Below are 25,784 nucleotides of genomic sequence, written 5' to 3'. Positions count from 1 at the left end.
GCCTGGGTTGGGGTTGCTGAACAATGCTCCCCGCCCCATTCGACGGTCTAGACAGGGTGCACTATAGGACTTGCGTCAGCTAGAAGCCGCGGTACTCCCTGTGTTTGATATGAATTTCCATCAAGATCACTGGGGTATAAAGCTGGCATTGCGCTCGAGAGTGTCTGGAGGATCATCAAGACAATTCTCTTATCTCATTCTCTCCACCACTACTTGTGTATTAGTACCAACCTTTAATCATGGTTCAACTCGCTTCCACCCTCGTCGCTGGCCTGGCAGGTCTTGCCAGCGTCGTCTCTGCGCATCCGGGCCACGACGTCAAGGCCGAGGCCGCCGAGCGTGCCGCTTTCCTGAAGAACGCTCCTCTCCGCTCTCGCAGCCTGGACCAGTGCGCTACCAAGCTGCGTGCTCGCGGCCAAGAGCAGCGCAACATCGCCCGTCGTGAGCAGGCCGTCAAGAACCTGCGCCGCAGCATGGGCCTGCAGTCCCGTATGCCTTGCCCCCTTCCTTGCAACCTTCATGCATCAACACCGCATACTGACTGTTCCGGACCAGGCTCCCACTTCCTCAAGGCCAGAGACCTTGATACCGCCCTCAACACCACTCACCACTCCACCCAGGATGTTGATCTCTCTACCGACCCCAACGTCCTCTTCGCCGACGAGGCCACCTGCATCCTCGCCCCGGACGTCACCCAGGGACCCTACTGTACGTTGCCATCCACATCCTCAATCAACCCTATCTAACATAAGCAGACGTCTCTGGCGAGCTGATCCGTAACAACATCGTCGAGGACCAGGAGGGTGTCCCCCTCTACCTGGACATCCAGTTGATTGACACCAACACCTGCGAGCCCGTTCCCCAGGTCTACCTGGATTTCTGGCACTGCAACGCCACCGTAAGCGCTTTCTAGCTACCACTACTCCAAGAAACCCCCCCCCAAACACTAACAAAAGAAAAACAAAGGGTGTCTACTCGGGCGTCGTCGCCAGCGGAAACGGCGACAGCGATGACGAGAGCAATATCGACTCGACCTTCCTCCGTGGTCTCCAAAAGACCAATAACGACGGTATCGTCCAATTCCAGACTATCTTCCCCGGTCATTATACCGGCCGTGCTACCCACATCCACGGTACGTCTGTTCCTTACTTTCTTACTCGCCTCGCCTCTTCCTACCCTCATTTCCCCACTTCTTATTATTATATAAATAAGATTACTGATTAAAAGGTGGGAAATAAAATAGTGCTCACCCACCCGGCCAACGAAACCTCCGTTCTGCCCAACGGAACCATCACCGGCCTGTACAACACCAAGACCTCCCACGTAGGCCAAATCTTCTTCGACCAGGATCTCATCTCCGTCGTCGAAGAGACAAGCCCTTACTCCACCAACACCCAGGAACTGACCACCAACGCTGAGGACTCCATCCTCGCCGAGGAAGCCGACACCATCGACCCCTTCGTCGAGTACGTTCTCCTCGGTGACGATGTCTCTGAGGGTGTCTTCGGTTGGATCTCTGTTGGTATCGATGCCACTCAGGATACCTCTGTTACCGCTGCTGCGTACCTTACCGAGGATGGTGGTGTCGAGAACGAGAACTCCGGTATGGGTATGGGTGGTGGTGGTGGTCCTCCCAGTGGTTCTGGAGTTCCTTCTGGAGTTCCTTCTGGTGCTGCCCCTTCCGCTAGTGCCTCTGCTTAAGAATTAGAGGGGGGGTTTGTAGGATACCGGTGATTGGGTCTTTTTTGGTTCCAATCGCTGTGAACTTTTTTTCCTCTTCTCTTTCTATATTCTGGACCATGATATTTGGTATTCGCTTCTCAGTAGTATATTCTTTTTGAATCAATCAATATGATATTTCTCGTCAATACGGTTGCTTCCTGCCTTTCTAGTATCGATTATGCTATTTTCATACAGGCTGATTTGATAGAAACTACAGAAGAAATACTAATTCCCTTCCTTAATTTGCCATTTGTTTTTGCGCTGCGCCGGGCTTGTATTGAAGTGGACTTGGAAAGATCAAGTCACATGGGGGGACCAGGTGGTCTGGTCCAACCAAGCAAGCCGATAATATCTAGGTAGAACGATGGGGTGTTTCCAGATGGGTATGAGATAATGATACAAATGTCCACAGAGATAAGCAAAGAATTTCAAATAATAATAGCTTGGCTACATTTTATTTGCAGTATGGCAGGTAATATAGCAAAGTACCTCAAGTACGTACACACATTATGCATTACTTATCCACATACTTAAGATATTATTAACCCGCAGCATAGGTACTCATCTTCCTCATCGTCTCTCCATATTTCCACAAGAAAATCGGTGCTGGGATACCAATGGCGATCGAGATGAAAGCCAACAAACTATTCCCCCACCCATAATGCAACGCCTGGTACATGTACGGCGCGAAAAGTGGAAAGCCAAATCCTGCAATGGAACGTAAGAATGAACCAGCGGCCATCGCACTAGCCGCGAACCGCGTGTAGGCATCGACAATGTAGGTCTGGATGCACTGCATGGCGACTATGTTGCCCATAGCCAGGAGCATGGCACCGATGTTCGGGGCAATCCAGTGACAGTGGGTTTGCGCGGTCCAGCCGTAGATGAAAAGGCCAACTGGGTTGAGGATGGCGGCAATAGATAGTAGCGGGGTGCGGAATTCCGGCTTTCCTGTGCCGCTGTTGCGGGCTTTGAGACGACGATAGACGAGGTCATTGAGCCGTGCGCAGATCTGGGAGCCCAGGCAGTACCCTATTCCAAGGGAAATATAGTTTAGACCGCCAATGCCTGTGGACTCATTATAGTATTCCGGGCTGGTCCATAAGGCCGGAAATGTCGATGACATCAAATATAAGATACCGTATACGTAGGCCATGTATATCGCGAGGGCTTGGACGATGGGCTGTGTTGCGAGAAGGCGGAACGGGCGAACAAGCGCTGTGCTTAGAACCTCAGGTAAAGTCTTGTTCTGTCGCTCGGCTTCGGTCGCGTAGGAGGTGTCTCCTGTGTCTTTGCGGAGCTTTTTCGCTCGTGTCCTGAGGATCTTTGGGGCATATGTCTCGCGCAAGAAGAAAAGACCCATGAGTTGGATGACCCCATCAGCGATGGACGTGGCGTAGAATACCCATCTCCATGTCGTCCTTTCCGCGATGAAGCCACCGGCAATTGGGCCAACAGCCGGGCCAAGGAGAGGTGCTAAGCTATAGATAGCAATGCTTTTACCACGTTCCTCCGGTAGAAAGCAGTCAGAGAGCACACCACCACCTATCTAAACGCTGTTAGATTGTGAATTCATGTATACCCATGATCTGAAGCACTCACCGCTAAAGGGGCACTGCCACCTAGACCAGCCAGAAACCGAAAGACGATCATTTGCGCCGAAGTTCGTGATACGCCACAGGCGATGTTGAATATCAAGAAAAACAAATTCGCGAGCTGCAAGACAATGACTCTACCGTAGATCTCGGATAGGGGCCCAAGGAATAGCGGGCCAAATGCATAAGCCAGGACGAAAATGGACAGCATGAGTTGGGAAGTCACTTCATCTTCAATATGGAAGTCGGATTTCATGGTTTGTAATGCGGGTGCAACCATAGATGACATCACTGGGGAGATGAATGTAAAACAGGACACAATCAAAACAGCTCCCCATTTCTTCTTTGTTGGCCAATTCTTAGGGTTGTCAGGGTCATCAGGACCAGTCCATGTAACCTACATTATCAGTAACTGGCTATGATAATCGGATGAGCTCACAGAGACTCACTAGTTTGGAGTCCTGCTGTGGACTGTTTGACTTCTCTGGGCTAGATGTAGGCTGAGCACCCTTTTCCAAGTCAATCCCCCGCTCTTTTGGATCTCGAAGCTGTGAGAGACCAAGCTCGATTCCATTCTTTTCACCTTGGGCTGTCACGTGCTCGAGAACCGCTGCACCATGTTCAGTTACATTACTACTGTGCAGTACGGATTGATCGTCAGAATTTTGCCCGGTGCCAGTTCCACCGATATGCGAAACGTTCTGTATAGCTCTTGAGCTCGATCTCCCTGTCGAGCGTGCAGTACCTGGACGGCGCGGTTCAATATTCGACAGATGCGACTCAGAGTTGAGAGTAGAGGACGACAAAGACCGTGATCTGGTAGGTCCAGTACCTAATGTCTCATGACTACCAGCCATAGCCAGTAATGTATCCAGGAAAGCCAACGAGAAGTTTCTGATTCACGAGAAACCAAACCGAAAGGAATGAAACAAGAGACGGGAACCACACGATATATCATTTTGACCGTGACAGCCAACCACCAATAGGAGCATCCAACGAAGCGTTGTACAGCATAACCCTAGGATAAACCATCATAGTGACGGATTTTACAGCGCTAAACACCGACAGTGGAGCGTCGTCGTTAGATTTTGCAATTCTGAGAGCCATGATTGGGCTAGGAGGAAAGCTTGACATTGATTATTTATGGAATGCGACTGAACGGCACCCCGACTCCCGACGATAATTGTGGAGCAGCGCGGCTTGGCCCGTCCATTGCAATTGAGGAGAGTCTAAGTTATCCAACTTCTTTTATCTAGAATCGGATCTTCGGCATCTTGATAGCACGTGACGCTTTACTGTCTCAAAGTGGCCGGCGTTGAGCCAATCATTTTTACTCCGAATCCCGACTCCCGACAATTAAGGAAGCCCTAGTTTCAACAAGTGTTGAACAGAATGGGTTCCATTTTGGAATCCGGTCATGTCGGAGAGGTAAGCGAATCAGCTCATTATCATCATCTGCAAGATTCGTGGGTCTGGTGACGATCTCCGTGACTCATCTAGCATTGGACACGGCAATCTAGAAGGCCCAGAGCACGGTCTCCGTGAACTGACCGCTGTTAGTTGACGGTTGGACGATACCCTGTTCCATAAAAGTCCAGTTAAGGTGAGGGTGCGGGTCTGCCTCAGGGTGAGCTGTCATGCAGGTTTCAAGTTCTCTTTATAGATCTTGTTGGTTATTAGTCACCGCCACGTAGACATACTAATCAAACACATGAGAGGTAGAGAAGGTAGCTAGGTACTAGCGGTGGACTGTTGTGCCCTCGTCTAAATTGTCTCGATTCTAGTCATAATGGTAAACTTTGTAGTATATCACACTTTATATCTAAACCTTTCTCAAGCATCCTGCTAAGTATCTCTCAATCCGGTTAACATCGTTTAACGCTGCAATCGTTCCAACATATCCATCAGGCCGAATCACGGCCAAGGCTCCCTGGGCTGGGTCCACGCCATAGACTTTATAAACATCATCAATTTCATAGCCGCTGTGAAACCGCATTTCGGAGTGTTTCTTAAGCTCCTGAGGCACATCGCGCCATGTGAACGCCTTGTCAAGACGAGGGTGAATAACCACCTGCTCAAGTGTCGAGGCTGGGAAATGTGGGAGAACAGAGCTTCCAAGGGTAGTCAATGCCTTAGCAGAGGTTCCCTGGGGATCTAGCAAGTCTAATGAGGTAAGGCAAAGAATACGAAATCGTCCGGTTGAGAGGAAATCTGCAGCGCATGGTTAGACTTCTGAATCGTAATTGGTGTATGGCTAAGCAAGCCCGAATTTGAACTTTTGTAAGCGGTCAACGTACCATCTTGCAGATGACGCCGGTTCCCATCGGCATGTCTTTTAAGCCGTACATCCAATAATCTCCTTCCCGGGCGTAGAATCCCGGAGAGGTAGTCTGTGCCAATGACTGGACTCTTGATATCTTGTCCTAGTTTCTTCTCCACGGTCAAGTTTTCTGGGTATTCAATGCCACAGCCACTGGTAAAGCCATTTCCAGTGCTGAAGACCTCAAGGAATTGGTCGTGGGTTAGACCTTCCATACCGTCCTCTCCAGACCCTATCTTGCCTGAGAACATGGACGAAAACGCACGGTCGAATTCAATGAGTTCCTGCGCGATCGTGTGGCGTTCTACATGATACGTGTCCAAGACTGAATCAGGCTTCCCGGATAATGCAGAATCTGGGGTGAGGCCATTGATGGAATAGGCTAGTTTCCACGCCAGATTGTATGAGTCCATCATGGAAACGTTCATTCCTTGTCCGGCCTGTGTGAAAGCAAATTAGTAATGGAGATAGAGAAAGCGTATTGTCACGTACCTTAGGGCTGTGAGTATGGCACGCTATCAATTGGAAAAAGAATATGTCAGCCAGGTGGACTTCAAAGCTTATCGGTATTCTTGCGCCCTACCATCTCCTACAATGAACACCCGGTTAACTCCTTTGCAATCCTTGACCGTAAAGTTATCCGATACTCGCTGGCCGATCTGGTATGCGGCCCACCAGTCCACGGCCCCATTCTCTTTCGGTCGAATATAATATGGCTTGAACGCATCCTCTGCGTATTGGAAAATGCTTTCCAAGGTAACTTTACTTCTCCGAGCCCGAGCATCAGCCTTTGGAGTGGTAGTCCCATTGACGGGAAACTCTTCCGCGTCCGACACAGCTTCCTCCGGCACCTGGACATAAAGACGAGTCAAATAGTCACCAGTAGCAATGCGCTCACGCGGGATGACCATCACCGAACCCACTGGTGAATGAATGGCACACCGTCTCCTGATGTCCGGAAAATCCGTATCCACGACCAGATCAACCACACCCCAGATATGGTCCAAAGACTCGCCCACTAGCTGCAGTCCCATGCAACGGCGGACCATCGAATGCGCCCCATCGGCACCAACCAGGTGCTTCGCGCGCACGGCTCTGCGCTGTCCATCCGTTTCTAGGTCAGCAACAACAGGGAATTCAGGATCTCCAGCTTCATCGATCCTGGCATCAAGAAGTTTAGTATTACGCTGGACACCACGCTTCGAATATCGCAGCAAATCCGTCTCTAGAATCCGTTCAATTCGACCTTGGTGAATAGTCACTTCATGCTGGTACCGCGCCGGAACAGCGACATCTGGAACTATCGATGTTCTTTCGATTATCTCGTCCTTGTTCGCAGAAGGGTTCCAGAATGCCACCTCTTCCATGTGGCATCCGTCGTTAAGGATCTCGTCTGCGACTCCGAGGGACTTCAACACTTCCAGCGTGCGAGGTTGTAGACCATCGGCTTGGCCTGATTTGAGAGTTCCGGGCTTGGCATCAACACAGAGCAACGAGTCGTCGCTGAGCCCGTATCGTGCCAGGAGCAGGTTTAGCATGAGTCCCGCTGGACCAGCGCCAACAATGACCACTTCATATTTTTCTGTTTGGTCGTCACCAGTGAATGGTGACGAGAGGCGGGGCAATGGAGGGGCAAACGAGGGGAGCACACGCAGTTCCCGCGACGCCGCAGAGTATTCGGTGAATACAGGCATGGGAGAGGATCAATTGGGATGTTCGAATTGTGATCGGTCAAGGGATTAATGGATGTATGAGAGCGAGCGCAGAGAGTCGAAACTTATCCATTTATCTCAAGCTGGAATGGTGGTAGAAATATAGCGATTAAAGGTCTCGAGATACCCCAAATGGGAAGCCTTCTCCTATGCCCGCTCGTGAGTGGGGCTTCAGATTGTGTGGGATGCGTTGCTCTCGATTATTGAGAAGGGCAGTCAACCCCAGCCTCGTGATTGGCTTGGGCCCCAGACTATCCCCAGTTTTCGGCGGGGACGTTGCTGCTGACTGTTGATTACTTGAACATCACCAATTCCTCTGATCGTCATTTCATACATAGTCAAGCATTTATGTGGCATAATGAAAACCAGCGGTTCGACTATGGCGCCGTTGCCTTGCAGATAAAAGCAAGAGACAAAAAGAAAGGATGCGTGGTTTGTACATTAGTGCATACCAGGCAAGGTACTAGGAGGAGGTTAGTAGACACACGATGACAATATAATACGGTAAGTTATCATGACAGTACAATACTTAGAAATGCCGTGTCGAAATGCTACCAGGGTTACCTGCCGGGGTTTCTCCGATGCCAATAAAAGTTTAAAACTTCTAACGAGATTGGACAGGGATATCTTCTCCAATGAGAGAACATGTCCATACGCGCCGTAATTCCGCCCTTCTTCAATGGATGGAGTCTAGATCTACAGACATTCCTCTTTCCTAACCGCATGCAGTTTACTTCCGTTCAGTGCCGTACGGATTTACGGATTAATGCAAGTACATACAATGTGCAATCCCAACAATAGCATCATCATCATTGCACTGTTCAAACGAAGTGACCCATGATTCGATCCACCAACTGCACCGGCTCATTCGGTTCAATGGCATACGACCATAACGCCATCCCGGGGAGGAGAGCGCATCAAATTTCCACCCCCGCAATTTATCTTAGCCACGGGGGATTCCCGAGACCTGGGGTGGATGGAGTATCCACAGGTTTTCTTTTACTGTACCTCGGGTTGCGGGGATAGAACAGAATTTTATTTGCTGTGAGAACTTATTGCGCAAAGATAATTGTATTGATTTTGTGCAATACCAATTTTTTGTTGTTCACACTCTAACTCGGGATTGGTCACATATGAAACGGCCTACAAGATGTGATGAGCTGGCAGTACCTATAACAAACCGTGTTAAGGGCTACTAGAAATCAAGATCGAAGAACTACTTGCGATGGAAAGTTCGCTACGATCATGCAGCGTTCCTTGTTTCTAAGTGCTCACGCCGTAGTCTTAGTTTGGTAAAGCAATGTTCCTTATCTACCTATTTGACTGGTCAGCTGCTGTCAACACGTATATGGCAGAAAGAATACACTTGTGGCTCAATTGAACAAGCAGCATTAAATGAACCGAACCACACTAGTAGCCGAGGCTACTGTACGACGTTTTCCTTACAAGGTTCACTGTAGGAATTTTCGTTAAGTATCTCGGAAAATGAACCCTTACGTTCAGTCGCCATTTGTTATTCTCCCCGAACACAGGCCTGCTCGGGGGGGAATTGGGGACACGGGGAGGAGATCGGCAATCGAGCTCCATTTGTGGGGATATTTCAGGCAGTTGGTAGGCGTATGAGAGGTATTTGGGTTCTCCGAATGGCTATAAGTAAGGCTGCTCTGCTGCTGACCTGAATGGTCTATAAAAGCCGGTCACAAGGCACATACGGCATTCCTGACCTGCGCTTTAAATAAGTGTTCGCAACGCTAGAAGCCAGTCTCGAGCCTTCATACACTCTTCTTTTGCACTGCCAGATTTGACATATAGCCCTTAGTCGTTTTTACTGTCTTCACTAAGCCCTTAAGCGGGAACCTCAACTATGTTACGTCTGCTGGCTCAAGCTGCTGGTGTTGAGACTACTCAGAAAAAGTCGGGATCAGCTAGAAAATGCTTTGTTGAACCACGCTCGGTTGACGAAAGTCGTGCTCTAAGGGTCGTCATCATAGGATCAGGTATTTCTGGGATCATCTCTTCCATCCGATTCAGACAACGAATTCCCAATGTGGACATTTGTGTCTATGAGAAGAATTCAGACATCGGAGGGACCTGGTATGAAAACAGATACCCGGGCTGTGCATGTGGTGCGTCTAACCTCCCTGTCCGGCCCTATGTTGTGTTATAGATTGTCCATGTCTAAGAAAGGTTGTTTGAGCAGATATCCCCGCCCACACCTACCAAGCTACATTTGAACCAAATAAGGAGTGGTCAACCTTCTATGCCTCAGCCCCTGAGATCCATCAATACTGGAAACGGGTGGCACACAAATATAATTGCATGAAGTATGTCAAGCTCAAACACGAAGTCAGCGAGGCGGTGTGGAATGAGCAAAAAAGCAAGTGGCAGTTGCAGGTAAATATGAATCATCGCCTTCTCCTTATTCCCAAATGACGGTGCCTTACTCACTCTTATAAGATTCGAGACATCGACGGCGATTCAACATTTTCAGACCAGTGCGATGTACTTATCTCCGCCACTGGGGCTCTAAACAATTGGAAATGGCCCAACATCCCTGGTCTCCATGATTTCAAAGGAAAGCTTTTGCACAGTGCTTCTTGGGACCAGAGCTATGATTATACCGTAAGATAAATTTCGGTCGAAGTCTGCATCGAACCATGGCTAACAAGCTCATATACAGGGTAAGAAAGTCGCGGTGATCGGGAACGGTTCCAGTGGGATCCAGATTGTCCCTGCAATGTTACCAAAAGTCGCACGTCTTGACCATTATGTAAGAGGCCGGACATGGATCGCGCCCACATTCGCTCGTGATGAGATCGATAAACGGGACGTTGAGATAGAGAATTGCACGTACTTCCTTCCCGCTAGTCTTGTAGCGTGCTAACTATTTCTGGTAGTCTCGTTCACTCCGGAGGAAATCGAAACATTCAAGAAGGATAATCAAGCATACCAACGATTTCGCAAAGGTAAGATAACAGCATGTCATATCCGCCGAGAACTCCTTTTTGTAACCTGATACTCAGAGATTGAACTCGAACTGCAATCCGTCCATGGTACCACTATTATAGGTACACCGGAACAGGTCGGAGCCAGGGAAGTGTTCCTGGAGAATATGAAGCGGCGACTATCGAGAAAACCGGAACTTTTAAGTGGTTTGGTGCCGTCTTTCCCGCCTGCCTGCCGCCGCTTGACACCCGGACCTGGCTACCTCGAAGCCTTGACGGATGATAATGTGAGCATCATCAGCAGCACTATCGTTCAAGTGGATGCCGATGGGATCATCACAGCCGATGGAACACATCATCCCGCTGATGTTATTGTTTGTGCCACTGGGTTCGACACTACATTTTCACCGCGATTCCCGATAATCGGACGTGAAGGCATATCCCTGGCAGACCGCTGGCAGAAGACTCCAGAGAATTATCTCTCGATGATGGTTGATGGGTTCCCCAACTACTTCATTAGCCTAGGGCCCAATTCAGCACTCGGGGAAGGCAACCTCTTGCTCCTCATCGAGAAGGCAATAGATTATTTCACATTTTGTGTCCAGAAGATGCAACGAGACAATATACGAGCAATAGCGATAAAGAAAGAGGCTGTTGATAGGTTCACACAATATTGCGATCAATACTTCGCCCAAACAGTTTTCGGACAGAAGTGTCGCAGCTGGTACAAAGGGGGAGCCGAGGATGGTAGGGTGGTAGCTCTGTGGCCTGGTTAGTATACCTTGCTATCCATGAGATGCTTCTGAAAAAAAAAAAAAAAAAAAAACCACCCTTTCAATGTATTGGTTCAACTACTAACCAGGTATTAGGGTCTTCTCTTCATTCGCTGAAAGTATTCGCACAGCCTCGGTGGGAAGATTTCGCGTATGAGTATGTCAACGAAAACCCCAACGGATGGCTTGGGGATGGATGGACGGAAAATGAAAAGAACAAAACAATCCACGTCAACTACTTAGATGACGATCAAATTGATTTCCCAACACAATTATTGAATGCTGCCACTGTGGAAGTGGGGGCGTGATGGACGCATGTCAACGACGCCGATCGGTGACGAAGGATGCAGCCCCTCTTCAGATGCCGATCCTGATATGATTATCTGGGGCTTTGAATATGATGATGTCTTTTTGTAGTGCAATAGATTCCGCGCATTAAAGCCTGTTGTTCTTGTTTTGCTGCTCTTCAGGGGCTATCGAAGTGGTCGTAGCCTGTAGGCTTTGTTTCATACCTAGTGTCTAGAACTCAATAGTCTGTCCCGTGGCCAGCTACCATCAGCCCATCACACTATAGTATAGACTTGATATAGATAGCTAAGTATGGTAGGTGCCATAATGGACTCGGTATAGGTACCCAGAGAAGGTATAAACCGGATACCCTTGGCGAAGATCATTGTGGATCCCTTTCTTAGAAAGCCGGCAGTGGATTGACGAAACGCTTCCCGTTCACGGCTTTTCAGGAGCCGTTGGTAAGGTATTGAAAATTCAAGCGCTAATGATAACGACAATACCGAAGTGGACCAATGGGATGGCAAATCTGACTAGAACAGGAAACGGTTATATTACGTAGTGGAACAGGCGCAGCGTCTGTTTCAGGTAAGTCATGGTAAGAATTCAATAAAATAAGAATCTCATCATTTTCCCATGCTTTAGAAATCCTAGTCAGTTCTGATAATGGATTTCTTGAGACCATGGTTCCCTCAACAGCTAACCTTTTGGATCGTCTTTCTGCTCCCCGTCATTCAGTGAAATCATCTCATTGCCTCCATTTGAATTAATTCCCCACTGAATTTCCACTTCATCAGCCCCCCCCCCAAAAGGTTCCATCGCATTTCTCTGTCCTCTATCACCACCCCCTCTCCATTTTACCCCAGGATTTCTTCTCCCCGATGCACGCCAAATTCTCGCCATGAAATCCTCTGCAAACAAGCACTTCTGCTGTACCATCTGTCAGCGAGGTTTCACCCGCATTGACCATCTTAAGCGCCACCATCTGCGCCGTATGTTCTTCTTTGCGCCTTTGTCTTGCCCCCGGTCTCGGCGACGCTGTGGCCGCCAATGGAAACCTCCCCGATCACAACTAACTGGTGAATTAATTGACTTGCAGATTCCGGAGTAAAGCCATACTCATGCGTTTTCTGCAATGAATCATTCGCTCGATGGTTTGTAATTACTCTCTTATCTGCCTGCCTTTTTTTTAATTTTTTTTCCTTTTCTTTCCTTTTCTTTCCTTTTCTTTTCACTGTTGTTATTCCCTCTAGAGCGGATCCCCTTTTAACTACCAGTCGGTCGCAACAATCAATTGATGATACTCTCATATAGTGATAATCTACGGGACCACTACGCGGACTGCGCCCAACGAGGAGACCGAAAGATTCCCGAAACTGGACAAAGAGGCAGAAGGCGTCATGCGTGCCAATCAGCAAGTCCATCCGAATTGAAGCCACTAGACCTAGTTCCTAACAACCTGTCGCAAATAGTGTACGGCGATGAAACTGCGATGCGATGGCTTACGGCCTTGCAGTTCTTGTCAGAAAAGAAACCTCCATTGCAATAACGAGCGCAATCAAGCGAAAGATCATGAGTTGGGAGGTATAAGCAACACTTACGCACCTCGCTGTTTTCCGGACTGCCTGCTCATTGCTGTATAGGCTCGGCATCTTCCAAGAATGACGACCAAGAACCATCGTCAGATCGGGGATCAATCAAATTCCTCCTCAATGGAGGCACAGATACTTTCACAGAACACTGGAACCTTCCTCCCAGCAATGACCGACCCCGTACGCTCAGCGATTATCAGAACCCAAAGAGTTTTGAGGAAGCCGACAGCTCCATCCTAGAATACACGACAAAGGAGAATTACCTGGAATACGCACCAACATACGTTGAGCCAGACCCGTCGGCTCTTTCTTTCTTCCACGATACATTTCTCGACTTTTTTAATGGCCCGTTTGGAGATCCCCATAGGTCGTCAAATGATCCGTATACCAGCGGGATGGCGTATCAGTCCATAACACCCTCCACGCAAGGTTCAGATCTTAGATTCACTGGGCAGCAACCCGCTTACGAACATGAATATCCGTTTGCAAATGCCATGATACAGGCGATTTTGACGAAAGTTTGGTCCCTTCGTCTCGATGCTAAGACGCAGGAAGAGATTTCGGAAAAGCTAACCTTCCTACTGACACCTACTCGCATGCGGAAGTATATGGCATTGTACTTCAAGTACTGGCAGCCCAATTGCCCAATGATTCATGTTCCAACGTTTGACCCGAGGACCGTATCGCTGTCGCTTCTCACGTCAGTTTGCTTCATGGGTGCCAAGTATACTGAGGATAAGAGAGAGCTAGACGCCGCACAGCGACTAGTCGACTTTGCGGAACTGTTTGTCTTCTCCAGCGGAATTCTCTCGGGCGAAAATGAGATCTGTTCGACATATTATGGGGTCCGAAATGTTGACGACGAGCGTAGTTGCTGGGTTCAATTCCAGAATCTACAGGCTGCATTCCTCATGGTGATATGTCAGTACTGGTCAGGAAGCCGTACGTCACGGAACCGAGCAATGGAGAATCGGTTTAGCGAAGTCATTAAGGTAGGGTTGGTGCAAATCAGCGGTTTGGTTCGTCTGGGCTTACTAGGGACAGGTTGCGCGCAGAATGGGTCTACCCACGTTTCAGCATGGACCTGAGGAGCGTCTCCATGAGTATTTATGGATTCAGAGGGAGTGTCGTATACGGTGCGCCAAGCTACCATCCTTTGAACTCACGATGTCACTAACCACTTGACAGCACCATCAACTTAATCTCACTGCTGGACTGCGCATTCTCGTTCTATTCGAACTATCCATGCCGTTTGTCTCATAACGAAATGGAGTGTGCGTTGCCTTGCGTGGAGTCCGTGTTTGAATCGGCGCATCCATTCCAGGAACCTAACTTCGAACTATCCCGGGATATAACCCTTTCTGAAGCTTTCCAAAAGTTATTCGAAGAAGAAGGCAGCCGGGCCTCATCACCCTCTACGTCCGGCTCTACCGTTGCAGAAACCCTCGCCAAACTCACTATCTTGGACACATTCATGTTGATTCACTGTAAGTAGATACTCTCCTGTATGCCACCACTATCTGACGGGAAACAGTGCTTTACGCTTTCATAAACACGCACATGACACTTCTCGCTACAATATTGCCGAAATCGCGGATCCCGCATTCCCAGCAGATACCCAACTCACGGGGCTCTAGTATTAGCTCAGCGATACCAGAGGACACTACACTCGCTTCCATACGCCTAGCACTCTCTCGGTGGCACGAGCACTGGACGAGGCTGCGCAGTGCAACCTCCAGCCATGACTGGGCCTCCATGGGCTTTTACAAGAACGGCTACCATTTCTGGCTTGTGTCGCAGCTTCTGATCACCAAGAAAGAGAGTGTGGACGTGGTGATGCGCATGGAAGTGAAGTGTGAGGACAAGCTGGAGCAACTTAAAGTTCTCCTGAAGGACGACAACGAATGACGCTTGATGAATGAGTCCCACGCCGACGACTCATTCAATTCTTTTTTACTTTTTCTCCTTTGTTCTTTCTTGGACAAGCGTTCGCTGTATACACGACGGAATGGGTGCATGATTGTACGATACACTAGAGCATTCAGGCGTTACGAGTACATATACCTAGGTTTAGAGGGACATTTTAAATATCACAGCATAGAGTCAAGGGGAGGATATACAATTCCAAAATCATTGCACAGACTTTGTTCCTCTCAGTCTCCAACACTCACATATCCAACTAGCTGGACGAAGCACACTCAACATCCAAGAACTCCTCATCAACCTACACAGTATTAGCACTGCAATTCTTATCAATTACAATATGCGCCACTCACATTGGTACAAATGAAATCACTGTTCCCCTTAGGGCTCTTAACATCGATATTCGTCGCATGAATACCGGAGCAAACCTAAACCGTTAGCATCCCATGTACGCTCCTCAAAGCAGCAGCAGAACTCACATCAGGACTCGAACAAATAATTGTCCCCACATTCGGATCATTCTTTTCAGAAGTGACACCTGTGAGATCATTGAAGTAAATATCGCTAATCGTAAGGTTGCTCTGTTCCAAACCAAGTCAGCCAAAACCCACCCCTTCCATATGATATCCCAAACAACAGCTCTCCCCTATGAGTACACGAATAGAGAAAAAAAGAGAGTCATACCGGGTTCTCATTACACAACGTCTGATTCTTCTGTCCATAACACTGAGTAACCTCAATGGCCCAGTCCACGTTCTCGATGTACATCTTGTCGTAGGTGATGTTCTGGACGCTGCCGAGGCCACCTCCACCCTGGAGATCTTCGGACATTGCGGCAGAAGCGCCAGGCCAGACCTTGATACGGGCCATGTCCTTTTTTTTTTTTGTTTTACTCTTATTAGTAAATTGAACTCACTTTGCTAGGATTGAAGGGATGGCGGGACATACAGAGGCATTGTACATGGAGATGTTGTAGACGAGGACGTTCTGCACGATGTCGACTTCGCCTGGGTATTGGCCCAGTGAGCCCACGGAGATACCGTGGGAACCGTTGCAATGGAGGTTCTGGACGAGGATCTCGGTACTGTTTGGTTTGAATGAGACGCAGTCTTTTTTGTTCTTATTAGTATATTCTCTTTCTTTATGGTGTGGGGGGGGGGACTCATCATGGGACGAATTGAAGGGGGAATTATACCATCACCGTTGTTAATGACCGAGTTCTGGATAACGATGTTACTCGATCGATACGTATCCCTATCCATCGTCAGCACATCTATCAACCCCAATAGAGATAACTAAAAAATAAAACTTACCATCCATCCGTATTCTTCGCCTCATGCTCACTGCTACTATACCCCCAAACATCAATGCCATCGAACAGCACATCCGAACTATTCGCAACAAGCTGATACCACTGCGGTGAATACCGTAGCTTCAGCGGGCCGATCGTGCCCCCGTGCAGCCCGATAATGCCGACGAGAATGGGTCGCAGGATGAGCGCATCCTCGGCGTACAAGTCGTACCAGACCTGGCCGTTACCGTTGAGTTCACCGCCGCCGTAGACGTTTACGTCTGTGCCACCGAGGTTGAAGAAGGTGGTTGCGTTCTGGAAGGTGTGTTTGAAGGAGTTCTCTTGCCAGTAGTCTGTGTCTGGGGTGAAGGTGATTTTGCCGAGGATTTCTGGGTCGTTATGGTTAGTATTTTTTTTTTTTTCTGTTGGTTTGGTTTGGCTTTTATGTAGAAATATTAAGGGGGTGAAGTGGTGAATATTTATACTATACATACCCAGATCCACGTGCTTAAGGAAGGTCATGTCCAAGGCTGTGCCAATCGTGTACTCCTTGTCTTCGGCGAAAACGACCTTGCCACCATTGTTGCATTGTTTCAGTGCAGCGAGGATGTATGGTGCATCGTCCGTTCCGTCGTCGTTGCTTTGGACATGGCAGGTCTTGTTCCGGGGTGAACTGGCCGGAAGAGGTCGGAATGGTGGTTTGGGTCCGACAGCGTTAGTTCTAGACAGGGAGAAGCCTTCTACCGGTAGGCTTAGGCCTAGGGAGAGGAGGAGGGTCGTTGCTTGGGTGAGCTTCATGGTTCTTGCGTCTTGTTATGGTTTAGGGGGTCAATCAATGGCTGGGTTTAAATTCGTGGTGACCCTGTCTAGTATGGAGGCGCAATGGGGATAGGGGTGTTTTGCCACGGGCCTACGGTATAGACGGAGATATAGGGAAATATATAGGTTTTTCTTTCTGGTAAACAGCCTGATATACTCTAGTACGCATGTGTCAAAAGAGTCCGGACACTAGGATAAAACCATTCATTTACTTCCCGCCAATCTTCTCTCCAGCGGATGAATATAAAGTGGGGAGGAGGCTAGGCAATAATATAGGTGGTCGAAGCTTTGCGGTATTCATCATAAGACAAGATGTATCGGAGAAATGAAGGCTGGAATTAACGGATGTTGTATAGGGTTGGGGTTCGCCGCCTCTGATAGGAGGGATAATACGGCCGGGATTAATCCGATTGGGAGGAGAAATTGGTCGATCGTTCCTCCGTCTTGCGTCCCCGGATTCATGGCTGGACTTGTTTATGGGGAAGATATTCACAGTTACTCGGCTAGGGTTGGTTGAACGCGTTGCGGTTCATGTGGAGTGTCCGGGGTCGCTTCGATGTTGGGGTTGGCATGACCTAATCTCACATCTATAGGGCGTATACGAGTGGATACTATTCATTTACTGTGTAGGGATTCGGGACTCGGTACCTTTCCCTTCAGCGTATTGTTCACGATATACGTAGTATGTATCTTGGGGGGGGGGAAAGAAGAACAGAGTTATGATCGTCCAACTCTACGACCTGGCACGCAGCGAAAGAATCACATGACCTTTTATTACACTACTAACTCAACTTCCCTCCTTGATCCTATTTCAGCAGAGACTGATTTTCTGAACCACAAGTTTTATATATTTCCCTGCATATATTGCTCCTGTCATCAAGGGGACGAGGGAAACGAATGGGAGGAGGAGCCAGGTTTAGAGAAGGAGGAGGATGAGGAGTGAGCTCGACTGCCTGGATTGGCCATTTCAGCATGTTAATTAGTACTGGTTTTCATCACCGTATTACCATACTACTAGGCGCTCTGCTGCATACTCATTTTTACCTATCACCTTGATATAGGTTTTCCCCCTGCGTATAGCAGGTTTCCCTATGTTATATTTCAAACCCAGAGGCGTTAACAATTATTATTTTTATTTGCTCTACTCCTTTGAGTGCTTTTAATCTTTCTACTACTTCTTTAAGTGTTTCTAATCTCTCTAATCATATAACTGTTGATACAAGCTGCTTAATCAAGCTATTAGAGTAAAGAAGTAATATAGGGAAAGCGAATTAAACTATATGTTATTAAATATTATATAATAAAAATGTAAGTTATTGATTATTTAATTAGAATACTCTATATATTTATACGTGAGTTAGTTCTGCTGGTTGGCTATTAGCTGTTGGTGATCTGAGAAGAGTCCTAGAAGGGGCCGTATTTAGGTATAATATATATATATATATATATATATATCTCTCTCTCTATACATATAAAGGGCTAGTCGCCTTCGTATTCTGTAAACCGGCGGCATGAATGACAATTGTTCGCCGTCTTGATTGTTACCATGTTATCGTTCGGCATTCGATTACATTCACCAGTCTCTTGTTAGCCGGCATAAGTGAAGAAACTTTTTAGATAAATTCGGTTTATCTAACGTCTTCGGTGGGAAACCAGTGCTGTCCTGATTTAATATATACAAACGAGAACGCCAGTCATGTTGCGTTGAACCAGTAGAACCCCCGAAATATTGTCTATCGAGTGCCAGATGCCCAAATTCACCCAGAAGCTCATCAATCGACGGTCTATTTTCCCGATGAACAATTTCCTTTCTAGACCCTCGTCGGGCCCCCTTGCGTGGTAGAGTCCCATCTAGCGGAACCAGTTGAACCGATTTATGCGGACTTCTCAACAGCAGCCTCGGTCTTAGCGACAACCTCCTTCGCCGAGTCAACCACTTCGTGTTCCATCGACTTGACGGCTTCGACGGGAGATCCTTCCAGGCTACGGCGGTAGTTGTAGATACGACCGACCTGAACGACACCAACACATCCGAGGAAAAAGTTGACAGCGGCAAGCCTGGGCAAGTCAGTACTGTTTATTTTATAGACCTGCGCTCTCTGAGATCAACATACAGGTAGTTCTTCGGGGTGATGATCATACACCAGCGGGTCCAGATGGCTCCGGTAGCCGTCAGGGCACCGTTCTGAGTCAAGGACAGCTTCTCGGCGGGACGACCAAGATCGGAGATACCGGCGATGACCAGAGACCACTAAGCAAAGTTAGCGATATCCATAGATATGTGGTTCGAAAAACTGCAGCCGTCGACGCGGTTTATATTGTTCCTCATTAGGGTGCGTAACGGCGTCCGGCAAGGGAGGGTGGGAATTATACCTTCATGACAGGGGCCCTAGAGCAACAAGTGTTAGAACAGTATACCAAAACAAAGAGTTTATACAACTGCCCAGAAAATTAAACAACATACCAGAAATGCACCGTCTTAACACCAACGGGGCTGTTCCACAAACGCTGGAAAGTGCTCTGTTGCTCGGCGGCGGCAGCATCGGAGCTCTGGAAGCGGCGTCCGGCGCCAAAGCGACGTTGCGCATTGCGGAACGCAGCGCGAGTGTTCTCGAAGAAACGAAGACCGACACGGGAGGACATCTTGAGTGTGAGGAGAGAAGAAGATGGGGAAGGGAGAGGCAAATGCCGGAAGGCGGAGAAGTGGAGATGGGCTCTCAACCGGAGTTTAGATTAGCAATGTAAGGTCGCACCAGAGGATCAAATTCAACTCTGGAGGAAATAAAAATGGAGGAGTGGAGATTGATTGATAGAAGAAGAAATAGTAAAGTGAATCAACAGAAGAATAGGATATCAGATATGAAGCCGACCTCGGCGACCGCCGTCGGGAATACTTTCAATCGTTGGGGTTGCGGCTCTTTTCCGGCTGAGGTAAGCGGTGACAATCACGCTTGACCGGATTGGTCCACGGCCTCAGACCTCAATCCATCACCGTTTCAATCGTTCGATCACCCCTCCGTTGGCTTCAATTGATACCCCAGCTCTGTTTCGATCCGTTTGATCGGGGAAGCAGCTCATTACTCTTATTTCCGATCGCCGTCAGTCCTCCTAATCCGGTCTCCCGTCATCCACCTTTCACAATGTCCGGCAAATACGTTTTCACCAAGGGTCTGAAGGAGCTGCGCTTCCTTTTCTGTCAGACTTCAGAGCACAGCGCTCCCACAAGGTGTGTTCGGAGATTCAGTATCTGATCAGGCATGGCGTGGGATTCACAAATAACACCCGACAGGTCCTTCCTGCAGCGCGCATATCCCACCATGAAGAAGCACAACCCTCACGTCCCCATTCTGATGCGCGAGGCCAGCGGTACTCAGCCTAAGGTGTATGCCAGATATGGTATGCTGCAATCGTAAATTCAATGGCGAACGACGCAGAAAAGGCTAATACTGGAGTGATATACAGCATTTGGCAAGGAGCAACTCGAGCCATTGAATGGTAAGACGTCATTTGTCCTTATTTGTTTTGACTTAATTACTAATATCAGAGCTATAAAGGCTTGTCGGATGCACAGATCGAAGAAAAACTTACCAAGCTCGTGAAGGAGTCGTCATAGCGAATTTTCCGCACTTCCGTATATGTTCATGCATCGTGTTCAAATCGTCAACCATTGTATCTATAGATGAATTGGAAAATTCAATTTACTTCGAACAATCAAGGAACGCCTGGAATCTCTTTTATTTTTTGCCATCTAATTCACAGAGAACTACTACTGTTGGCTACCTGACCGAATCTAAACTGCGCCCAGCTCATACTGCCCTCACCCATCGTCCACAACCTCTTGCCGACATCGTCTCCCGCAGCTCCGGCGCCAATGTGGATGGGAAGCAGATGGTCAAAAGTTGGATGTGCCTGCCGAGCATCGGGTCTCTTCAACAGATCCGCCATAGCCTGTTCTCTCTCTGCCGGGGGAGCCGTTGCCGCTTTCTTCAACGCCTCGTCGAAGCTGGTGGTGTACGGCAGCGGTCGCGAATCGTCCCTAGAGAACCACAGATCGCGCAGGTTGTGGACCGCCATTCCGGAGACGATGATGAGGATATTTTCATCGCGGAGGCTAGACACGGCCTGTCCGAGCCGGTAATGCGCGACAGGATCTTCATTGTTGAATAGCGAAACCTGCACAATGGGCACGTTCAGCGGGTTCGACTCAGGCTCGAACGCTATATGCTATCAGTTCTCGTCCGCCGAATCAATCATCATCTCTCGCAAAGGAAATGAACCTACCACACTTGAAACTTGCCCACACACCATGATCCAATCCTCTTTTCACACCTTCCGCCTTGATCCCCGCTTTCCCCAGCAGATCAAGCACCTTATTCGCAACCTCCCTGCTCCCCACATTGGGATACTTCTCCTTGTAATAATGGCTGGGGAAACCGTAGAAACTACCCGAAAGTCAGCACACATCACACACACCGCTGATATCCCCACCCAAGAATCGCAGAGAGCACAAGAGGATATAAGAAAAAAAAAAAAAAAGGAAAAGAAAAAGAAAAAGAAAAAGAAAAACATACTCGTAAATCAAATCCGTAATCTCCGCCGTATTAACCTGAATCGTATCCCTACCAGCCTGCCAATGCGCCGAGAAAACCACTACAGCCTTCGGCTTCACCTTAGTCGTAATTTCCTTCCCAATCTGCCCCAGCTTCTTATACGCTGGGTGATCCGTCTGGTACATGACATTCGGCTTTATAGTATAGAAAAATCAGCATTTTCCTCACTCATTCTCTTTTAAAATCCCACCAGAGAAGAAAAGAGGAAGATCAATGACATGGAAAACTTACACCCCCATGACTCAAAAAGTAAATCGGAGTTCGACTCATCTTCTCACTACTACCACCAGCAGTCTTGCGGGACGCTGCTGTCTTTGAGATCTCCCTGCTAACTGCGGGAGTAGTACTTGTGAAGAAACGTTTGAGACCGAACAGATTGGCGGTTTGGGAGGTCGGGTGCTGCTCCTCTGCTGTCTTATTATTATTGTTGTTGTTGTTGGTATTGTAGCCTATGAAAAAGGCGAGAGATACTGCGATGAGAACGGTAAGGATGGAGAGCGCTGTTAGTGTGGAAGAGGATTTTCTGGTCGGTTGTTGAGTTGGGGTTGTGGTGGGTTGGGAAGACATATAGTGGTTATCTCTTGGAGGTTTTGGGGGTGGTATATAGGAGAGGGAAAAGTGGTTTTGTAGGTAAGTTCTGTATAGGTACCTTGAATTGGATTTGTATACAATTATATATTGTAGCCAATGGTTATGCGAGCTTGGATTGCAAATTGTAAGCAGTTGTCAGCCGGATGCGCGGAAGTGCGGAATCGGTCCGCTCCGGATGGTTTTTTCCATTACTTGATTTGTGTATGTGTATCAGTGTCTTCGTTGGATTATTGTGCATATTCATGACCTATAAAGATTATCGATTCATTTACATGTAGTGTATATGTATTTGTATTTATATTAGTATTAGTTTCTTTGGAATCTCGCTCTATGTTCTGCAAGCACATAAGTTATAGGGTATACATCATATGGTATTCGTCAAGTCTTCCATATCCAACATTTCAACCATGTGCATAATATTATTTCCAACCGGGCCGAAAGAAAATAAAGGTAATGCAAATGGGATATAAAAGAGAAGAAAATGTTCGTGCATGAGACATTAAATCTATAAACAACCCCCGTTCTGACTTCACATGAGAATGCAGTCGCCTTCGTTTTGCTTCTGTTGGTTGGCACCAGACCGAGAAAGCCGAGCTTTCTGCATCCGGGCTCCACCCTTCTTGATTTCTTCAAGACGTTCGCGGGCTTTGGGGAATCCTTGGGCTGTTTGGTAGAAAAACGTTGGTTAGCAATTGTATCAAAAGCGATAGGACTGCAAAATCACTCACCAGCTGCCCGCCAATACCATCGCTTAGCATCCTCCATATTGGCGGTCACACCGATTCCCACTTCGGTATAGTAACCCATGGCATATTCTGCCTTTGCAAGACAGGAAGTGGCGGCCTTGCGTGCCCAGAGGTAGGCTTCTGTGTCGCTCTGCTGCAGAATCCCCTCCGCGCCAGTCAAATACCATCCGCTCAGGGCAAGCTCACTTTGGTGCTCGCCCTGCGCTGCCGCATGAGTATACCAAAAGATACTCTGCCGGGGGTCCACGGGGCACCCCAGCAACCCATACTCGTAAGCGGTGGCTAATTGGAACTGGGAGAACTTATACCCTAGTTCCGCAGCTTGATGGAACAGTTGACTAGCATACGCCTCATCACGAATGACGATGTCATTCGGGCCCGCATTGGCATACATGAGCGCAAGTTCATGCAGTGCGTGTGGGTTCTCGGGATCGGCACGTTCTGCGGCACGCTTCAGCCATGAGATACCCTCGCGAGGATTCTTGGCTTGACCAAGAAGCCCCTTGAGCATAATCATTCCCATCTTGTACATCGCTGGTGGATCCCCCAAGGATGCAGCACGCTTATACCAATGTACTGCCTTGAACGGATCTCGTTTGGTGCCGCCGCCTTCTTCCGCGCCAATTTCGCAACACACAGCCGTGCGGTAGGCCGACTGACCATGCCCTTGCTTGGCGGCAGCCTGGTACAAGTGAAAAGCCTCCTTGTGATCGACCTGAAGGCCCAATAGTCCTTGACCGTAGCAGTCCGCCAGGAAAAACTGCGCGTCAGCGTATCCGCTGGACACAAGCTTTTTGACAATTTTGTACGCATCCATAGCATACTTCTCCCTCGCTTTCGCCTTGGACTTGGGATCTAATCGACTGCTCTCAACAAGTACCACTGAGGCCTCGGCCAGCTTCTTGGCGAGTAACAATTGAGTCTTCTTGTCCGAAGGGTTGCTCTTGACCACCCGCTGCAATTGTTGAAGTTCTTCTTGCGTCACGGGTCCGGCGGGTGAATCAACCGGAGGACCTTGCTGCGCAACAGCAGGAGGCGGTGCGGAGTCAGCCGCGTTGTTGTACTGGCGTACAGGTGCTGGTTTGTTACCCTGATCGTGTCCAGGCCGGAAAGGCGCCGGATGATGAGGTAGCGCATCGGGGTTTTGCTCGGGATCTACCGGGTCCATCTGATTCACTGCTGGTGGTGGCGCTTCATTCGCATATGCGAGCTGGTTGGCCCGATACGGCTGAGGAGGTCCGTTGCTGCGAATAGAGCCATCGCGGCTTGCGTACCCAGTCTGGCCATCGGGGTATGCATTCATTTGTGACCCCCAGCTTCCATGCTGTTGTTGGTGCGGAGTCTGCATGGGATCTTCATAACCGAACCCGTAATCCATCCCCTCCTGGTGCTGCGCAGCAGGTGCTGACCCAGGGAGGTCGAAGTGAAACCCTGCATTCTCGAATTGATTTGGCACAACCCCTGGCCTCACCTCCGGCTGAGATTGAACATGATGAACTTCGGTAGGCTGCGGGCTGAATGCCGCGTACTGGCCCTGGGGAGCGGAAGGAGCAGGTGTTTTTGGTTTCGGTTGCTCTAATCCGGGTAAACTTTCGTCGATTGCACCACCGGGGCCGCCACCCGGCATAGCATCGAAATTAGGCATGTCGGGTTCATCCGCATGGGCTGTGCTGTAATAACTATCTAGTAACGCGTCGACATGAAGAGACTTGTGTGCATTGGCCTTTGTGGCAAATGTGGGGTCTTGGTATGTCGCCTGTCCGGGATACATTGGCTTAGCCACGGGCGGGGCCACCGGTGGTGTCATTGTCGGTGCAGCCGTAACAGGCATGGTTGCGCTTCTGTTGATATGTGGTATCGGCGGGGGTCCATTAGGGTCGGTATAAGATCGCTCGCTCCGCTCACTCCGATCAGACCGTCCGGTCGACGGGCGCCCTTGGCTCGCAGACCTCACGGGACCAACAGGGTAGTCTCCCCTACCCCGTCCAGCGGAGCCAGAGGGCGGCTGTCGAGGCATCTCCTGCCGTCGTCCGTGCGACGTATGTGGACGGTCTGGCACCGTTACGGGCGACATTGGGCCATTTAAATCCATTCTCGCCATTCCAGTCTCAATTCCTGTTGAAGTTGAGCCGGACCGGCTGCGTGGCTCCTGGGAAGGAAACATCGGGAACGGATTGTCCCACGTTGCGTTGGAGGCGGACGGCATAGGACGGGGGGCTGGCATACGATCAGTACTTGATTTAAGGACCCGTTCGATGCGAAATTTCACTCACGAGGCCTTGAGCGATCTTGCCTTGGCGGCGCTCGCCTGTCACCATAGCCGCGAGGCGCATCGTATCGATTTGGCGGTGGTCGACCTCTTGGCGCATATCCACGATCAGGTCGTGACTCCATGGGAGGACCATAGCCTCCCCGAGGTGGACGTGGAGCACCTCGTGGGGGTCCGTATGATCTCGGGACCGCTTGGTCACCCGGATAACCGTATCCTGCATCGTCATAGCCTCCACTACCAGGCGGGTAAGGGCCATTGTCGTAACCGTAATCATAGCCCTGGTCAAAATACCCGTCTTGCGGCGGGCCTGCGGGCCGAGAGGGACGAGGGCCGTAGTTTCGCACGGGTGGAGGCCTCTGCGCTGGGCGCTGAGGGTAAGCCATGACAAAGCTCAAAGCTTCGGTTACGGAGATAGTTGTCGTTCAGTAAAGAGAAACGGGTTAGTTTTCTTTGTCCGGCTGGGCATCAACTAATTCGGTGCGAGTCTGTGTCACGCCTCTCGTTCTCATCCACTACGTATCTATCCACCGGAGGTCAGCTGGTGCATTTGTGTGAAAGGTCCAGTCAGGGCAAGTTGAAGGGGGG

The 25,784-nt window shown here is 49.0% G+C and overlaps 10 protein-coding genes across 10 annotated transcripts; 4 read left to right on the top strand and 6 right to left on the bottom strand.

The window, feature by feature from the left end:
* Nucleotides 1–239: 239 nt before the first annotated feature.
* BDV27DRAFT_149973 (intradiol ring-cleavage dioxygenase) lies at nucleotides 240–1,701 on the top strand (the record flags this gene model as incomplete). Its single annotated transcript, XM_032071156.1, has 5 exons — nucleotides 240–489; nucleotides 556–708; nucleotides 756–898; nucleotides 967–1,132; nucleotides 1,244–1,701. The coding sequence occupies 5 exons, from the start codon at nucleotides 240–242 to the stop codon at nucleotides 1,699–1,701; spliced, it is 1,170 nt and encodes a 389-aa protein (XP_031922073.1).
* A 432-nt stretch (nucleotides 1,702–2,133) lies between these two features.
* On the bottom strand, nucleotides 2,134–4,522 carry BDV27DRAFT_60232 (MFS transporter). The gene is made up of 3 exons (XM_032077060.1): nucleotides 3,767–4,522; nucleotides 3,325–3,714; nucleotides 2,134–3,271 (listed from the first exon to the last, which is right to left on the bottom strand). The coding sequence occupies exons 1-3, from the start codon at nucleotides 4,172–4,174 to the stop codon at nucleotides 2,264–2,266; spliced, it is 1,806 nt and encodes a 601-aa protein (XP_031922072.1). The 5' UTR covers nucleotides 4,175–4,522; the 3' UTR covers nucleotides 2,134–2,263.
* A 617-nt stretch (nucleotides 4,523–5,139) lies between these two features.
* Nucleotides 5,140–7,331, bottom strand: BDV27DRAFT_163063 (putative phenol monooxygenase; the record flags this gene model as incomplete). Its single annotated transcript, XM_032073493.1, has 4 exons — nucleotides 5,140–5,528; nucleotides 5,615–6,077; nucleotides 6,130–6,152; nucleotides 6,221–7,331. 4 exons carry the CDS (start codon nucleotides 7,329–7,331, stop codon nucleotides 5,140–5,142), a joined length of 1,986 nt encoding a protein of 661 aa, XP_031922071.1.
* Nucleotides 7,332–9,213: 1,882 nt separating this feature from the next.
* BDV27DRAFT_149971 (flavin-containing monooxygenase) lies at nucleotides 9,214–11,375 on the top strand (the record flags this gene model as incomplete). The annotated part of the gene is made up of 7 exons (XM_032071155.1): nucleotides 9,214–9,475; nucleotides 9,550–9,743; nucleotides 9,807–9,971; nucleotides 10,030–10,216; nucleotides 10,247–10,315; nucleotides 10,373–11,065; nucleotides 11,164–11,375. The coding sequence occupies 7 exons, from the start codon at nucleotides 9,214–9,216 to the stop codon at nucleotides 11,373–11,375; spliced, it is 1,782 nt and encodes a 593-aa protein (XP_031922070.1).
* Nucleotides 11,376–12,256: 881 nt separating this feature from the next.
* BDV27DRAFT_149970 (fungal specific transcription factor domain-containing protein) lies at nucleotides 12,257–14,584 on the top strand (the record flags this gene model as incomplete). Its single annotated transcript, XM_032071154.1, has 7 exons — nucleotides 12,257–12,347; nucleotides 12,670–12,769; nucleotides 12,872–12,939; nucleotides 12,999–13,939; nucleotides 13,992–14,083; nucleotides 14,136–14,434; nucleotides 14,559–14,584. The coding sequence occupies 7 exons, from the start codon at nucleotides 12,257–12,259 to the stop codon at nucleotides 14,582–14,584; spliced, it is 1,617 nt and encodes a 538-aa protein (XP_031922069.1).
* Nucleotides 14,585–15,126: 542 nt separating this feature from the next.
* On the bottom strand, nucleotides 15,127–16,959 carry BDV27DRAFT_168951 (putative extracellular exo-polygalacturonase; the record flags this gene model as incomplete). The annotated part of the gene is made up of 8 exons (XM_032074903.1): nucleotides 15,127–15,171; nucleotides 15,224–15,298; nucleotides 15,350–15,451; nucleotides 15,555–15,743; nucleotides 15,819–15,979; nucleotides 16,066–16,124; nucleotides 16,184–16,550; nucleotides 16,656–16,959. 8 exons carry the CDS (start codon nucleotides 16,957–16,959, stop codon nucleotides 15,127–15,129), a joined length of 1,302 nt encoding a protein of 433 aa, XP_031922068.1.
* A 1,620-nt stretch (nucleotides 16,960–18,579) lies between these two features.
* On the bottom strand, nucleotides 18,580–19,864 carry BDV27DRAFT_136825 (mitochondrial pyruvate carrier family protein). Its single transcript, XM_032068850.1, has 4 exons — nucleotides 19,445–19,864; nucleotides 19,354–19,369; nucleotides 19,095–19,231; nucleotides 18,580–19,038 (listed from the first exon to the last, which is right to left on the bottom strand). Exons 1-4 carry the CDS (start codon nucleotides 19,621–19,623, stop codon nucleotides 18,855–18,857), a joined length of 516 nt encoding a protein of 171 aa, XP_031922067.1. The 5' UTR covers nucleotides 19,624–19,864; the 3' UTR covers nucleotides 18,580–18,854.
* Nucleotides 19,865–19,982: 118 nt separating this feature from the next.
* Nucleotides 19,983–20,663, top strand: BDV27DRAFT_60178 (L51/S25/CI-B8 domain-containing protein). The gene is made up of 4 exons (XM_032077059.1): nucleotides 19,983–20,206; nucleotides 20,270–20,376; nucleotides 20,443–20,475; nucleotides 20,535–20,663. Exons 1-4 carry the CDS (start codon nucleotides 20,121–20,123, stop codon nucleotides 20,591–20,593), a joined length of 285 nt encoding a protein of 94 aa, XP_031922066.1. The 5' UTR covers nucleotides 19,983–20,120; the 3' UTR covers nucleotides 20,594–20,663.
* Nucleotides 20,664–20,733: 70 nt separating this feature from the next.
* Nucleotides 20,734–22,157, bottom strand: BDV27DRAFT_163057 (DODA-type extradiol aromatic ring-opening family dioxygenase; the record flags this gene model as incomplete). Its single annotated transcript, XM_032073492.1, has 4 exons — nucleotides 20,734–21,197; nucleotides 21,262–21,422; nucleotides 21,552–21,724; nucleotides 21,822–22,157. 4 exons carry the CDS (start codon nucleotides 22,155–22,157, stop codon nucleotides 20,734–20,736), a joined length of 1,134 nt encoding a protein of 377 aa, XP_031922065.1.
* Nucleotides 22,158–22,710: 553 nt separating this feature from the next.
* BDV27DRAFT_149966 (putative chitin synthase activator (Chs3)) lies at nucleotides 22,711–25,582 on the bottom strand (the record flags this gene model as incomplete). The annotated part of the gene is made up of 4 exons (XM_032071153.1): nucleotides 22,711–22,844; nucleotides 22,910–25,144; nucleotides 25,197–25,433; nucleotides 25,465–25,582. The coding sequence occupies 4 exons, from the start codon at nucleotides 25,580–25,582 to the stop codon at nucleotides 22,711–22,713; spliced, it is 2,724 nt and encodes a 907-aa protein (XP_031922064.1).
* Between the last annotated feature and the right edge of the window lie 202 nt (nucleotides 25,583–25,784).

This window comes from Aspergillus caelatus, assembly GCF_009193585.1.
Source record: "Aspergillus caelatus strain CBS 763.97 unplaced genomic scaffold BDV27scaffold_292, whole genome shotgun sequence".
Taxonomy (NCBI): domain Eukaryota; kingdom Fungi; phylum Ascomycota; class Eurotiomycetes; order Eurotiales; family Aspergillaceae; genus Aspergillus; species Aspergillus caelatus.
The sequence above is the reverse complement of the archived record's forward strand: the minus strand, read 5'-3'. Positions and strand labels throughout refer to the sequence as shown.

Bases quoted from the DNA above. Each gene is read 5' to 3' on its own strand.
- BDV27DRAFT_60232 (XM_032077060.1), bottom strand. From the start codon at position 4,174: ATGGCTGGTAGTCATGAGACATTAGGTACTGGACCTACCAGATCACGG. The intron at 3,715-3,766 runs GTGAGTCTCTGT...CTGATAATGTAG, and splicing joins CACAGCAGGACTCCAAACTA to GTTACATGGACTGGTCCTGA. The intron at 3,272-3,324 runs GTGAGTGCTTCA...AACAGCGTTTAG, and splicing joins GTGGCAGTGCCCCTTTAGCG to ATAGGTGGTGGTGTGCTCTC.
- BDV27DRAFT_136825 (XM_032068850.1), bottom strand. From the start codon at position 19,623: ATGTCCTCCCGTGTCGGTCTTCGTTTCTTCGAGAACACTCGCGCTGCG. The intron at 19,039-19,094 runs GTATGTTGATCT...TGACTTGCCCAG, and splicing joins ATCACCCCGAAGAACTACCT to GCTTGCCGCTGTCAACTTTT.
- BDV27DRAFT_60178 (XM_032077059.1), top strand. From the start codon at position 20,121: ATGTCCGGCAAATACGTTTTCACCAAGGGTCTGAAGGAGCTGCGCTTC. The intron at 20,207-20,269 runs GTGTGTTCGGAG...AACACCCGACAG, and splicing joins GAGCACAGCGCTCCCACAAG to GTCCTTCCTGCAGCGCGCAT. The intron at 20,476-20,534 runs GTAAGACGTCAT...AGAGCTATAAAG, and splicing joins GCAACTCGAGCCATTGAATG to GCTTGTCGGATGCACAGATC.